Below are 16,524 nucleotides of genomic sequence, written 5' to 3' on the forward strand. Positions count from 1 at the left end.
CGTGACTGCATGAATTTGCAACAAAATCTATACTACTATTCCCAACTGTAAATTATATCCCAAAGGTGAGGTGTAGCCTGGGGTAACTGGGTAGCAACCTGAGTCACAGTCCAGCCGTTATGGCGTTCCTATAATACAGAGGTTCAAGTGTGGGACCAGTGGGACACTGGTTCCATCCCTATGTGCACACCATCATTCCTCACACAAAACTGAGGATTCGTTATCTGTAGTATTCATCCAAGTATTTGGTATTGTTTATTCAATCAATACTTTGCAAAAACGGATTCCACATTAAGCATTCGATAATCAGTCTGTTTTTTCAACATTTTCAACGTGTGACAAAGTCCTTCAATCAAATCCATTTCGGGCCAGTAGTTGTGCCCTTCATCAGGGAACAGACACTATAAGGGTGAAAATGAAACAATAACAAACTTTCAATAAGTCTCCTATCTGGACTAGGATGTGGGGGGGGGGGGTGTGTGGGAATCGCGTTTCGATAAGTCGTGAACATGGTGTGTGGGTAGTTAGGGTATCACCTTAAATAGCCTCGATGCCCGTGTATATCAAACAAAAAGTTGTCTAAAATGTCTCACGTGTCACGTTTGCCGGATTAACGAGTTGTTCCTATAGTTCAGGGATCTAAAAAGAGAAAAGCTGGTAAGGGAACTATTTGAAAAGCGTAGCGGCTTTACCTCCATGTCTAGGTCGGTGTAGCCGAGAAACTAACCGACCTAGACATGGAGGTAAAGCCGCTACGCTTTTCAAATAGTTCCCTCGAAACGCGATTCCCCCCCCCCCCCCCCCACATCCTAGTCCAGATAGGAGACTTATTGACAGTTTGTTATTGTGTCTGTTCCCTGATGAAGTGCACAACTACTGGCCCGAAATGCATTGGATTTGATTGAAGGACTTTGTCACACGTTGAAAATGTTGAAAAAACAGACTGATTATCGAATGCTTAATGTGGAATATTTTTTGGCAAAGTATTGATTGAATAAACAATACCAAATACTTGGATGAATACTACAGATAACGAATCCTCAGTTTTGTGTGAGGAATGATGGTGTGCACATAGGGATGGAACCAGTGTCCCACTGGTCCCACACTTGAACCTCATTGTTACAGACGCCGCAGGACCCTCGACGTAACCTATGTAGCACCTACAAATTTGAGAAACTCACTAAACTATCAGAACCAGCTGTGCATCTGCCCTGCCCGTTTTCTTTGTTCCTATAATACCAGCACATTGTCCTCACACAACACAGTCATCACCACACACAAAACAAGAGGGGGTAACTCCAAACTTAGCCAAAGCTTGCCCATTGAACCAGCCCCAGGCACCCCCGTCTCCCCTTGAATGAATAATGTGCCCTTGTGGGGCCCAACAAGGAGAAAATCTGAACAGTCACTCTCATTGGGACAGAGCACAAGCCGGCTGTATAAAATATTGTGTCCGCTGGATGTAACTCCCAGGAGAAGAATCCCTCACCAAACTAGGTTCAACACAAGGTCCACTGGAGGTAGACAGCACGAGCCAGGATTAGCTAGTCAGATGAAATCTGGCGCAGTCTCAGGAACCTGCTTGTCCTCCACCAAGCGCAAACCCCTCTCAACGGAGACAGCAAAGGTGGCCAACTCCCCGAGGGCCCTGGCTTCCTCCTTTTCCTAGCGCTGTCATTCCAAATCCAGCATGCCATTCTGACGGATGTATGTCGTTACAACGCATGCTTTTTCCACGCATGCCTTTACAACGCAGGTTTTACAACGCAAGTTGTTACAACGACATGCATTGGGGGGCGCTGGATAGTGAATAGTTTAATTTACTATTCCAACTCCAGTCCCCGTGGATAGTAGGGAAGGTGTTGGATAGTAAATTAAACTATTACCTATCCTACAGCGCCCTCCAGCCCAATTCGTTGTAACGAATTGCGTTGTAAAAGTTGAGTGGTAAAGGTAGTGTGTGGTAAAAGTTGCGTTGTAAACGCTGTTTACCCATTCCGACATACCACCACCTTTGCACTGGACAGAGAGCACTGCCGTCGCCTTCTTCTCTTCTTCGAGCATGAGCCAGTCGCTGCCCCAGCGCAGTCCACTCCCGGAACTCCCCCGGGGTCCAGACTGGGATTTGGCCATCACCTCAGATTTCCAATCAGTCCCAGATGTCCTCTGGCCTTGAGAAAAGGCGTGATAGGCATTCATGTAGCATTTTAAGTTTAGCTGGAGAGCAGCATGTATTTGAGGCCCATTACTTTAAACTTTTGCTTAACTCTGCTAAAGGTCTGGTGCAGAACAGTCCATGTGTAGTCTATAAATATTTGGATAACGGGTTCTCGAACGTGGGGTCACCCTTCTGCCGTACCTCCTGCAAACTTGCATTTCGGTCTCTGTAATACAGGATTTTTGTGCTAATAGTTCTCTGGCACCTCCCAGCGGCAGAAGAGACAACGTCCTGTGAGCCCAATCCACATCAAACAACTGTGACAGACAGGCTTCTGAGATCTACGACCTTATCCAATCCACCAGGAACTGCTCAGGTGTATGGCCTTCAGCTTTTTCAGGGAATCCCACAAACCTCAAATTACATTTACGGTACAGAGCCTCTGCATCCTCTGCAACTGGGCCTCGAGTGCAGCCACCGTGGCCTTCAGTGTTATCATCTACTCCTGTAATTTTGACACCAGTTGCTCCATGACAACAAACTTTTCAGCCACCTTACGGTCATCTGCCTGCAACAAATTGACATCCAGAGCAATGGCTTCAATATTTGTTTGCACCATGGCACTCGAAGCTTCAATGACCGCCAGGTTCTGGGTCCCATTGGGCCCTGTGGATCTTGCAACCCCCCCAGCCCCGTCCATCGGCTGGCCCCCACCTGCTCCAGAGGCAGTAAATGTGTCTATTTTTGTTTGCTGCATACACCTAGGCACTCTGTCTTTACCCATGATGGCCATCAGTCTTAACATACTAAGGTTCGTCCTGCAGCTAGGCCATTCAGAGGATTAGACAATGTGCTCACTTAGAATCCACAGGAGATCACCACATCTGGTGCAATGCAGGAGACCAAGTGATATATCCAGGGATCTACTGAAGTCCCAAGAACGCGCCATGCACCTTCTCCTGCCCCCACTCTGTAGATAATTGTTCCCAAGAACTAAGTCTGCAGGCGTATTCAGGCAACCACACAATCAGGACCATTCACTCCAGTGGGCAGCCAGACCAATGGCAGGCTACCCAGTCTGTGACATCATCAGTGTGAACCAAAAAAAAGAAGCTCCAACTAAGCACTAGGAGCAGCAAGGGCCGCATTACCGTATGGCAACCCAACTAGGGAGTCTCTTGTTGAAGATGAAGAGGGGAGGAAGGAGGACAGGGGTCGCTGCTTGCTTAGGTCTCTACGCCACCATACTTAAACCCTCCAGCATATTGACCCAAGAGCCCGCCCAAACTGTCCAGAGGAAGCCGCACTTGCGGGAAAGGAGCTCCTTTGGATCCAACCTCCAGAGGGGCCAAAGTCAGGGTACCACCCACCGCAGGGTCTCGGGGCACAGGACAATTGCACAGCAAGGAGTGGAGCGCTGTGTCTGGCCAGGCAGTTCTCTCTAGCAGAAATAGGCGCTATGGGGCCAACCTATTCCACAGTGCCTGCGGCAGCTCCGAGTGCGTAGCAAGGAGTTGGACACTGCATCTGTCCAGGCAATTCTCCCCAATAGAGGCAGGCACCTGGGGGCCAGACTTCTTCAATCCCTGCGGCTAGGAACACTATACTTCACCGACCGCTCCAGCAACCGGCAGCGGGGCCGACGTCCAGACGAGTCTGGGGGCCAACAAGGTTGTACAGGCCTCACACAGGGATGCTGCAGCAATCACTGGCTCTCCGGCTCTGAAATTGGCCATTCCCCGTTATTTATTGTTGATGATATAACAGGATTCTCTTGGTAACGATTTCCTGGAAGCAAAAGATAGATATGCTTTCCTATTACTTTGTGCTTGGATAGGATACCTGCTAACTGCCCAGCGGATGCATCCAGGACATAGCAGAATGGTTCATGGGGAAATGTTATAAAAGTGTAGTACTGGAGGTCAACACAACAACTTTGAATCGAGGACTGGTGTTTCCTAACATTTGTTCTTGCTTCACTCACAAGGGCCAATTGCCAATACCCTTTGGTTCACTGGTGGTTTTAAATTCAGTAGTAATTTAACTGTATTTTTCTGTGTTCCTATGCTTTTCTAAAACACAGCGTCGGCTCCTCCGCAATGGCGGAGGTGTGTCACCCAACTAGCTCAAAGCAAGCAGCTCAACACTAAAACAATATTTTAATATTGTTTTATTTTTCAGCTGTTCGCTGAGCCAGCATGTGCAGGCTGAGTCATGGGAGAGGGGAAGAGGAGTGGTAGGTGCACTTTTAAGTGCACGTGTCCGTTTGGGTGGCTGTCTTAGGCCGGCCAAACTGACATGTGCACTTAGGTTTCTCCAAACAGCTGTATTGCACAGCCCGGTTGGAGAAACAGCACAGACTCCCTGTGCCTGAGAGAGCATTAATGCAGCCCGCTCAGGCCAATCCTCACGCTGCTCTCATGGTTGAGGGCAGCGTAGGGATTGAATGGGGAGTCTGAGATATTGTCCCAATGACTGCTGGGGCCAGGAACTGGATGCAGACGAGCGAGAGGCAGCCGGGAGCACCAGGTAAATCTTTTATTTTAATTTTTTAATAAAAATTACACACGCTCCCCTCTCAGCCCCTCCCATGCCTCCTCCACACACACCCCACTCTTTATCTCTGTCAGCCGTCACTGCTAAGACAGCAATCGTTTCAGTCATGGGACTGCATCTTCAGGTCGCCCGATTTTAAGCTTGATGTCTCGGGTGAATGGAAGAGCTCTCTCTGCTCTTGAAGTTGCTGTTCTATGGACTAAGGGAACTTTGGTCCCTTCTAATTCCAGATCTGGTTACGTTGCCCTTCCTTGATAGGCCAGTCTCAGAGGAAGTAGCGAACCCTCGTCCTGTGGCTATCATCTCTTCCCTCGGTCTCCCTCCTCTATTGGTGTCCATTAGTTGCCTTACTTATAATCCGAGTGCACGTACAACTTGGTTAATAACAGAAGTTTGGAGATAAGATGTTCAATCACATTTACTAGACTCTTCAAACTTCTGAAAAGAGCAGCTGTTCCCCTCACCTCTTGCTTCACTTTGGCAGTGCATTTTGCACACTCCGCTATCCCTCTGCTGGTGCACTGTTTAACAATGAACAATACAGAGGTCATTATGCAAATAGCAACACACTGTGTGATGTGGAACTAAAGCAGCAATCCTCTGGATCACACTGAAAATGCGCTGTAATATTGAGATCTACTGCAGACACTATTCTGAACAGGAGCTGCTCTGCTTACATTGCACCTACCCTGTACAAACTGCCCACCCACACTTGTAATTACACTACAATCACACCTTCCAAAACATTCCCCATCGATGCATTTATCCTTTAATTTCAAAATAGTCATGCCATAGAAAATAAATATAGGCACTTGCACTGATGTCAGTTTGTCATAACAACACAGTCTTACCGGATAATTTACTTTCCTACACTTGAGCTACTCTGTATTAACACTGCACATTATATTTATCCATACATGCGATAATCTTTAATTACACTTCAGTCACACTGTAAAAAAATATTTTAACATACATCTGGGTTACTCAGTAATTCATGGCGGTCACACTGTACAGGCTACTCACCGCCCTTGACGTTACTCTGGAATTACAGTACATTACATATTTGCCTACTTTAGGTTTAGTCAATCATTGGAATGCAATCACACTGCAGTTGGCTGCTTGGGTTCTAGTTTGAGAAGGGCCTGGTCTGGAAGTTAACTGGAGTGGACTGCACTATTCCTAATGGAGCAAGGCTAAGACTGATTTGCACATGGCTGGGTCCAATCTGAGGTGGAGTGGTTGGGAAAAGAACGAAAGGCTGGAACGATACACAATCGATTGCCAGTGGTTGCACAAATTGCAAGCGTTCCTCCCATCACCTTTTGTGTTTGTTATTATAAATAAAATACTTAACTACACTCGGAGTTACTTCGGAGTTACACTGCAGTCCAACCGCATGGCACAGCTACACTGCCGTTTCTCTGCACTCACCTACACTGAGATTACTTTGGAAATACACAGCAGTCACCTACACTGGTGTCAGTAAATACAATCTAGTCACATTGCAAAACCTAGTCACCTGCACTGGAGTGACTCTGTAATTACACTGCAATCACATGTAACAATATCACCTTCAGTGGAGTTGTCCTGTTTGCACTGCAGATAGACTATACAAGACATGGACACACTGGAGGTGCCATTCATTACAATAAAGTTGCAATTAAGAATACATGCAGCTTCACTTGGCTTACTCTCTACTTGCATTGTCGCCAACCTCTACAATATTCTCACCTGCACTGGGGTCACACTGCAGTTACACCTTACAACAAAATCACCTACAATAAAGCTGCTTTCTTATTACGCAGCAATCACATTATACAATATATTCGGCTGCACTGAGATCAAACAGAACACTTTTGTGGTCTGCCAGTTTTCAGAGGCTGGTGTACCCTCTTGTCCCCACAGACAAAAGCAGGCCTTAAACTTTCCTCCGTGCTACAAGTTATCTCCTATTCTGCCTTGACCTTTCCATGTCTTTTTTCCTGATGATCCCTTATTTTTGACCAAACACTTTTTAAACTACTGGTGACTTTTCAGTTCTATTGAGTAAATCGCTAGCAGCGGTGGCCGCTACTCAATAGGCGTGGCAGGGTAGAAGGGGGGTTTGGAGGTGGGGTAAATGAAAACAAAATCATATCCACAGGTCAGCCGCCTCTTCTTGGTCCCCTTCCGTTGACTTCAGAACTCCAAAAGCAGGAGCCAGGAAGCACACAGGCTCCGAGACTCCCATAGCCAATCACGGGGCTGCATGACAACAACGTTGTCATTGGTCCGAGTACCGTAATTGGGCGTTCAGAGAAGGAATGGGAGGTTGTGCATGTTCTCCACCGAGGCTGTGCAATACAGCTGGTGGAGAACATGCACAGGGTGCATGACTGTTTGGCCAGCCCAAGACGGCTGGCCATACCATCATGCGCACTTAAGAGAATAGCCACCACTCATCCCCTGGTTCTTGTGACAACCAAGCCCTACCCCACTCCTAACAATCTGAGCCACAATGGGAAAAAAAATAATAACATTGTGCTATTATCACTTTATTTTTCCTTTTTGAACTGCTCACAGAGCAGTGGGGCGACGCTCCTCCAACTAGGTGGACGAGCTACTGCTGCTCCTTATCAAGCTACAGGGATACAACAAGCTACTAGAGGCTTTTCCCTGGAAGTACCCAGCTGACCAGTTGCAATTGGACATGGATTGGATCCTGCTGTTTACCTCTGTCTGACACCTTGTGAGTCTTTAAGTAACTCCCAAGAGGTCTCGGGGGGTGTTAGAAGTGTACTACTGTAGTCGAATGGTACTTAAAGGACTATGTCAGCAGATAAAATCTTTGACCAGGTGGGTCCACATAGTGTATCCGACCCATGCTCCTTTGAAATCAGCCTCAAATTACATCTAAGTCCGGATCTACCGTGGCCATTGACTATAATTGGCATTTTCTGCTTGTTGGTGCTATCTCTACTTAAAACATGTGCATCCCTGGTTTCCTTTATTCGATTTTTTCACTTTGGTGCCCTTTGGTTTATTAAATAGTATTCTAGTTTTCTAATTCGATCTAGGGATTTTATTGTTTTACGTTTTGACTTTATTAATGTTTTGATACTACATAAATACTTTACACATTGCCTTAAGTTCACCCTGTCTGCTCTATCCATAGTTAACAGGTGGTTGAGCTCAGGTCAACTTAGTGACTTTGAAAGATCACTCTAACAAGGGTTGAAAGTATTTCTTGAGGTTGGCAGTCACCCACCCCAAATAAGAATACAAGTTCTGATGAAATAGCAGGAGGAACACACACACGACTACCTGGCAAAAAGTCAAGGACTACACGGAAGAACAGTGTGTGCCACATGTGAAACACATATACTCCATTTTCTCAAGTGCATACAGACATTTTCCTTACAGCTGCCACCAAGGTGCTTTTTCCAAATGGGTAACAGCAGACAGTAATGCAGCCTCTTTTAATCACAGAAGAAGAGGCAATAGATCTGGTGGCGGGTATTTGAAGAAGTACACTCTGCAGACTTTGGCTACACTGGACTTACATCTTTACAAAGCAGACACTGTTGTCAATGTGTTGCACTGTAGGCGGTCAAATGATGTATACACTGCTGTTGTCTTTCCGCTCTCTGTTACTCCATACTCACAGGGTACTTATTCTTTACCTAGTCGCTTTGCAGAAAAAGATGGTTCTTAATTTTAATATATGACTCTGTTAACACTAACCTCATTTCTTGATCCTTTAGATACAACACCAGGAACTACCCAGATGCCTGGTAAGTAAAGGAGTACATACGAAACACTTCTTTAGCAGTTACTATGATTTGCTTTCCTGTGCTTTACTCCATGAGAATTTGTAGCGAGGAACTACTGTGGGGTTTTACTCTTCGGTTCCAAAGAGTTCCTTATCCCAATGCAGGAATACTCCCTTCTGGAGATGCCGCCACCAGAATTTTCACTCACACTCGAAAGAGAACTCAGCCTCAGAGTACACAGCTTGGGTTCAAAGGCTTTGGCAGGCTTTTTATATGTATATTCATGAGCGGGAAACATCCTTTACAACGCAACTTTTACCACGCAGTGCTTTTACATCGCAACTTTTACAACGCAAACCATTACAACGCATTGCGCTGGGGGGCGCACTAGGATAGGGAATAGATTTAATTTACTATCCAACACCTTCCCTAGTGTCCACGGGGACTGGAGTTGGAATAGTAAATTAAACTATTCACTATCCAGCACCCGTCGACACTATGCGTTGTAAAGGCATGCGTTGTAAAAGTTGCGATGTAAAAGCATGCGTGGTAAAAGCATGCGTTGTAATGTCATACATCCTTCATGAGCATCTGCACTCTATTGTCAAGTAATAGAAAAGAAAATTAGGATTCTTCCTAATTCTTAAAGATTTCTGCAAAAATTATAAAATTAGCCAGACACTGAGACAGAAGATCTGCAATGAGCGGGCCGTCTACTGCGTGCTACTGCCATACCTCAATGTTGACAGGAGAGTGGCGGTTCTGAAGTTGGCAAGTGTGTTACTGGTGGTCTCTTCAGCAGTGGAGCCACAATCTGGCTTGGGGGTCTGTTTTAACCCTAACATTAGCTCTCCAAACTTATAGAAACATTTGCTGAACGTCCAAACAATGAATCGTTTTTTATTGTGGATGATATAACACGATTCTCTTGGTAACAATTTCCTGGAAACAAAAGATATATATGCTTTCCTGTTACTTGTTGCTTGGCTAGGATACCTGCTAAATGCCAAGCACATGCATCTATGTCATAGCAGAATGGCTCACGGGGTAATGGTATCAGAGTGCAGCAGTGGAGGTCAACAAAACTACTTTGAACCGAGGCCTGGTGCTTCCTAGAAGTTGTTCTTGCCCCGCTCACAAGGACCAATTTCCAATACCCTTTAGTTCACTGGTGGCTTTAAATTCGGTATTAATGTATTTGTATCCTTCTGTGTTCCTATGCTTTTCTAAGACAGCAATCCTTCTAGTCATAGGACTCTATCTTCATTCGCCCGATTTCAAGCTTGATGTCTCGGGTGAATGGAAGAAATTGCTCTGCTCTTGAAGTTGCTGTTCTATGGTCTAAGGCAGCTTTGGTCCCTTCTAATTCCAGATCTGGGTGCGTTATCCTCTCTTGACAAGCCAGTCTCATAGGAAGTAGGGTACCTACCCTAGTCCTGTGGCTATCACCACTTCACTCTGTCTCCCTCCCCTATTGATGTCCATGGGTTACTTATGATCTGAGTGCACGCACAACTAGGTTAATAACAGAAGTTTGGAGATAAGATGTTCAATTACAGTTGCTCGACACTTCAAACCTCTGCAAAGAGTAGCACTTCCACTCACTTCTTGCTTCACTTTGGCAGAACATTTTGCACACTCCGTTATCCTGCTGCTGGTGCATTGTTTACCAATGAACAATACAGAAGTCATTATGCAAATACCAACACACTGTGCGATGTGGAACTAACGCAACAATACTCTGGATCACACTGAAGATGCGCTGTAATACTCAGATCTACTGCAGACACTATTCTGAACAGGAGCTACTCTAATCACATTGCACTAACCCTGTAGAAAATACTCACACACACTTGTGTAATTACACTACAGTCACACTGTACAACAGATTCATCCACAATGGATTTATCCTCAAATTGAAAATACTAATACCATAGAATACAAGCACTTGTAATGATGTTAGTTTATAAAAACAATGCAGACTTACCACGCAATTACTTCAGTACACAGAGATTACTCTGTACTTATCCTGCTGTTGTATAGTACAAAATATTTACCTACAATGCAGTTACTCTGCATTAACACTGCAAGGTCTACTCATCTATATATGGGTTACTCTTTAATTAAACTTCAGTCGCACTGTAAAACATATTTGAACATACACCTGGGTTACTCAGCAATTCATTGATGTCACAATGTACAGTATACTCACTGCCATCGATGTTACTCTGGAATTACAGTACATTTTACCTGTTTGCCTACTTTCAGTTTAGTCAATAACTCCAAGGCAATCACACTGAAGGAGGATGCCTGGGTTCTGGTTCAGGGAGGGACTGGCCTGGTAGTTCGGCTGGACTAATCCTGTTGGAACAAGGCCAAGACTGATTTGCACATGGCTGTGTCCAATCTGAGGTGGCGTGGTTGGGAAAAGAACAAATGGCTGGAACGTTACGCATGTGATTGCCAGTGGTTGCACGATTTGGAAGCGCTACTTCCATCCATTTTTGTGTTTGTGATTATACACAATATACTCAACTACACTCTGAAATTACTCTGCAGTCCCACTGCACAGCATACCTAAACTGACGTTTCTCTACACTCACCTGCACTGATATTACTTTGCAACTACACAGCAGTCACCTACACTGGTGTCAGTAAATACAATCTAGTCACAATGCAAAAGCTTGTCACCTGCACTGGAGTTACTCTGTAATTACACTGCAATCACATGTAACAATATCGCCTTCAGTGGAGTTCTGCTGTCTTCACTGCAGGTAGACTATTCAAGGGAGGTGCCCATCATTACAATACAGTTGTAATGAAGATTACAAGCAGCGTCGACTCTCTGTCGTCAAACTGCAGGAATATGCTCACCTTCACTGGAGTCACGCTGTAGTTACACCTTACAACAAAATCGCCAACAAGGAGGTTGCTTTCTAATTACGCGACAATCACATTGTACACTATATTCAGCTGCACTGAAATTAAATAGAACACTTTTGTGAGCCGCCAGTTTTCGAAGGCTGGTGTACCCATCCGCCCCCACAGGCAGAAGAAGGCCTTAAACTTACCGCAGTGCTACAAAATATGTCCTATTTTGCCTTGACCTTTCCATGCCTTTGCTCCTGTTGATACCTTATTTTTTGACCAAACACTTTTTTAAAACATACTGGTGACTTTTTCAGGTCTCTATGGCAAATCGCTGGTCTTTCCAGAGGCAACCAACAACAGCTACGTCATGCTGAGCCCGGAAAGGAGGATGACGCTTTGGGCGTTCACGCTGTGCATGCGCATCTCTACGTCACTGCCGCCAAAGGGGCGGGAGATCCTCCTGTTCGCCCGCCGCACCATGTTCGATGCGCTCAACCTCCGTCGGGAGAAGAACGGCCGCCTGGGCTTCTACCTGAACGGCCCAGGTGTATACTTCCAGATCCCCCGGCTGGGGCTCAAGTGGACACACCTCTGCCTGACGTAGGACTCTCGCCGCGGCCGCGTTCAAGCCTTCGTGAACGGAATGCCGACCAGGCCTCGTCGCTATAGCAATGGCCACCGCATTAACCCTGGGGGTATTTTTATGCTGGGGCAAGGCCGGGACTCAGTCAGGGGCCTTTTCCATGCAAATTCAAGCTTCGTAGGTGAAGTCAAGGACCTGTACATGTGGAACAGGAAATTGGAAAAAGGCATGATCGCGCGTGGTTTCTTTGGAGAACACATCCCTGAAAGCAACGTCCTCGACTGGAGGTCCCTGACGTACAAGATCCAAGGGAACGTTAAAGTTAAAGAGAGTAAAAAGAGCGAAAAATTAGATGCACTGCGTGATCGTCAGCAGAAGAGGCTAGGAAGCACGCAGAAGATTGACAGTAGGCGATCTCTTTCTGTCAGTTCTTTTAGGATTAAAAGATAACCAAGAAACCGGAAATAAATTAATCCACCCTTAGAACTATGCTTTTCTTTTCCCAGTGTCATGAGAGTGGATCTGAATTTACTTTTATCAGAGGCTGTTATAATCTACATGTTGGATGCCACACTTATAGCGTGTACACATACTTACTGTTGTTCCATGAAGACCTTGTGCGCCACCCTCAGTGCTAAAATAAATCCACAGATGTCCCGCGAAGCCCTTGCGTGCAATCCTAAATGCTAAGATAACCACCCAGCTGTGCAATTAGAACTTGATGTGCCATAGTCGGGGCAAGGGAGACCTGGGATGTCTCTTTGGGGCTAGGCTATACCCACTACTGTCTGATGCAGACCTGGGGTGTGAATGTCTATATATATGTATATATATATATATATACACACTGCTCCCGCTTTTGTTACAGCGGGCCGATATTGCAGCAGTGCTGCAAAACCGTCCCCCAGTGACAAAACCATCCCCCACCCCTCCGGCCCACTGGGGAAATACCTGGTGCCTGCTGTACCAAGCTGACCTGTAATGTCACCCTCGGGTATGAACATCAGTGCTAAGACACATACTCTGCGGTCAGGGTGCAGATGTGGAGGGCCACAATTATGGTGCCAAGATATAAACTCTGCTCCCACAGTGCAGACAGAAGATGCCCTTGTTTTCAGGATATATTAACTGCTGTCCTATGCAAACGGGTGCCCAGTTGCTCAGTGCTAGGCTATACACAGAGCTGTTCAGTGGGTACTTGGGGGGCCACAGTTATGGTACTGAGATACTCCGACTGCTGTGTCACAGTGATCTATGTCACCACTCATGTTAGGATATACACATGGTTTTGCCAGAGCTTTTAGGGTATTAGCACTCCCGACTTGGTGCCAAGACCGGACACTGAGGTCTAATGCAGACCTGTGGTGTAATCATTAGTCCAAAGTTATAAACACTGCTGCCTCATACAGGGCTAGGACACTTTAAGTGCAAGTCTTTACAGTCTGCTGTCACAGGCAAACCTGGTATGCCAACCATGAGAGTTTGTTAAAAAGTTATGTATATAATCATGTTTGAGGCAGTGGTGGTTCGAAAAGTTGTTTTGAGTTACTCAATTGGTACAGGGTTTCAAAGTTTATAACATGTTGTGTTAAGGAACGTAAAAAATACATTGAAAAGATACATATCAAAATAAATTTGTGGCAAAAGGAACAAATGATGCGCTGAATGCTTAGGAATGCAAACATTCACCCCCAGCACAATGATCTGGGTTTAATCCATTGTATTTAGCTCACCATGCCACCCCAGTTTAGACCCAGACAGAGCACGAGGCCCACTTCTGGGCATACCCTTTCCAGTTAGTGCAACAAAAGCAAAATGAACAAATAATTGATTGAATGCTGAGCAATGCAAACATTCACCCCCAATCACAAAGATCTGGGTTTAATCCATTGTTTTTTTGCTCACCATGCCACCCCAGGTTAGACGCAGATATATGCAAATCAGTCTTGACCCTGCTCCTCATGGGAACAGTCCAACCTGAACTGCCAAGCCAGGTCTTCCCTTGACCAGAAATAAGCATCATGGGACAGGTTTCAGAGTATCACCCCTCCTCAGCCAGGCTAGCTGGAATCCAGTGACACAGTAAGCACTGGAGCCATGTATGGTCATACACTTCCCACTTAGGGCGACAAAAGGAACAAATGATGGATGGGATGCTGAGCAATGCAAACATGAACCCCAGCCACAAAGACCTGGGTTTATCCATAATTTTTTTTATCACCATGCTACCCCAGTTTACATTCAGAAATATGCAAATCAGTCTTGACCCTGCTCCTCAGGGGAACAGTCTATCCGGAACTGCCAAGCCAGGTCCACCCTGGACCAGAAACAAGCATCCTGGGACCGGTTTTGGTGTGTTGCCCCTCATCCCGCAGGCTAGCTTGAAACCAGTAGCACAGTGAGCACAGACGTCTGGGTATACCCTTACTACTTAGTACGACAAAAGGAACAAATGATGGATGGAAGGGTATGCCCAAACGTGGGTCTCGTGCTCACTGTGCCACTAAATTCAAGGTAGCCTGGCTGATAAGGGGTGATACCCCAAATCTGGTCCCAGGATTCTTGTTTCCAGTTCAAGGAAGACCTGGCTTGGCAGTTCGGGCTGGACTGTTCTCATAGGGAGCAAGATCTAGACTGCATATGGCTGGGGCCAAACTGAGGTGGCATGGTGAGTAAAAAACGATGGATTGAACCCAGATCTGTGACTGGAGGGTGAATGTTTGATTTGTTCAACATTCCATCCATCATTTGTTCTTTTTGCTTTCATCGTCCTAAGTGGGAAGGGTATGCCCAGACTTGGGCCCGTGCTCACTGTGCCACTGGTTTCAAGCTAGCCTGACTGATGAGGGATCATCTCCCAAAACCGGTCCCATGATGCTTGCTTCCGATCCAGGAAGGACTTGGCAGTTCGGGATGGACTGTTCCCATGAGGAGCAGGGTCAAGACTGATTTGCATTTGGCTGTGTCCAAACTGGGGAGGTATTATAAGCCTAAAAACAATGGATTAAACCTAGATCTGTGACTGGGGGTGAATGTTTCTTTTTTCAGCATTCAGTCCATCATCTGTTGTTTTTGAAAATAAATTTGTGGCCATGCTAATTAAGTTTTGTTACCACTATAATGAATCAAAGGAGAATTTAAGTTGCATCGGTAAAGGTAACTCTTTGTATGTTTGACCCATGAAAGCTGTGTATGTTTCCACTGGTGTGCCACCGCTGGAGCTGCATCAGTGCCAACAAAGACATTGCTGTTCTGGTGCACCTGTGGGGGCATATATATGATGCTACGATAAGGACATGGCTACAGTGTGGACTAGCAGTGCCACCACCAGTTCTGGGATATACTCACTGCAGCCCATTGCAGATCTATTGTAAGTATTAATGGGGAAATGTAGATTTACTACAAATAGTATATCGAAGTATAAGCATACTCCCTTGATCTCAAGGTGACCCTCGTGATAACAAACATTGGCAAAACAAATAGAGCTTGCTACAATGTGCTAACAAATGCCTCAAAATCAGGGATCCTATAACTGATTCCAACCCACAGCAACGGAATCCTGTCGCAGTGATGATTCACCATCCATTTTCTATGCAGCTATTCTTGTTGGGTACAAGATACTCCATACCACTCATCCAGCAAAAATGCCAGAGCCTTGCTACAGAAGTCATTGAATACTGTGGACCTTAAATGTGGGTCACTGCTCATTTAATGCTCAATTTCATCAAACTTAAACTTGTAGGTTCTTCCTAAACTACAGACTCAATATACAACCCTCGATTTGCAAAGCATTCCTGCTCTTCGTCATTGAAAATATGTTAAGACACTCAAAGCATTGCATACTTGAGGATGTGAACACCTAGTTTGATGAGCCCAAGTCATATCAAGCAAATAGGACTATAAAGGTGTGAGAGGATTGTTAACTACAGCCTACACCCTACACTACCTCAGCAGGAGACAGAGAAGTAATGGACATTAGAGATCACAGGGAGGGGTTTTGTGGCAATGTGTGTAATATAGATACTGACAAACGATGCAGAGCACCACTCAGGAGGGTCGTTGACCAACAGCTTTGGTGGGAGACAGAAAAGAAGGAAACACAAGTACCTGGCAAAGTCAAGGCACCAAAGGCGCAAAAACACATATACTGTGTTTCTTCACATACATGCACAGATATTCCTTTCACCGGCTACGAAGTCACTTCTTCCCCATGGGAAAGAGCAGATAAATGCAGCTCCTACTCAGGGTCACAGGGCAAGAGGCAGTAGTTCTGCGAAAGAGAACTTGATACATACGCTCGCCAGCCTCAGGCTACACTCAGCTTAAGACTTTAAACTGCAGAACTTTGGTTTACAGCTTACACTGCATGCAGTTAAATGATACCTACACTGCTGGTGTCTTTCTGTTCTTCAGTACTCTGTACTAGTCGGGTACTTACCCTGTACCTAGTCGCAGAGCAATTGCTTCTTAATTTTAATGGAATATATTACTATCAGTTAACCTATTTCTTATTCAACTAGTTAGGACACTAGAAACTCATCACCTCCCTGGTAAGTAAAGGGCTCTTTCTCATCCACTACTACTCTGGAGTTACACTGTGAACA

At 45.5% G+C, this 16,524-nt stretch overlaps 1 protein-coding gene across 2 annotated transcripts in view; it reads left to right on the top strand.

The window, feature by feature from the left end:
* Window positions 1-16,524, top strand: part of LOC144752976 (pentraxin fusion protein-like) — a 220,368-nt gene that overhangs the window by 193,568 nt on the left and 10,276 nt on the right. For both annotated transcript variants that reach the window (XM_078640788.1, XM_078640796.1), the window contains exon 15: window positions 8,458-8,487. In XM_078640788.1, coding sequence (XP_078496914.1) covers window positions 8,458-8,487 — 30 coding nt within the window. The remainder of the gene's footprint in view (window positions 1-8,457; window positions 8,488-16,524) is intronic.

This window comes from Lissotriton helveticus, chromosome 1_1 (assembly GCF_964261635.1).
Source record: "Lissotriton helveticus chromosome 1_1, aLisHel1.1, whole genome shotgun sequence".
NCBI lineage: Eukaryota > Metazoa > Chordata > Amphibia > Caudata > Salamandridae > Lissotriton > Lissotriton helveticus.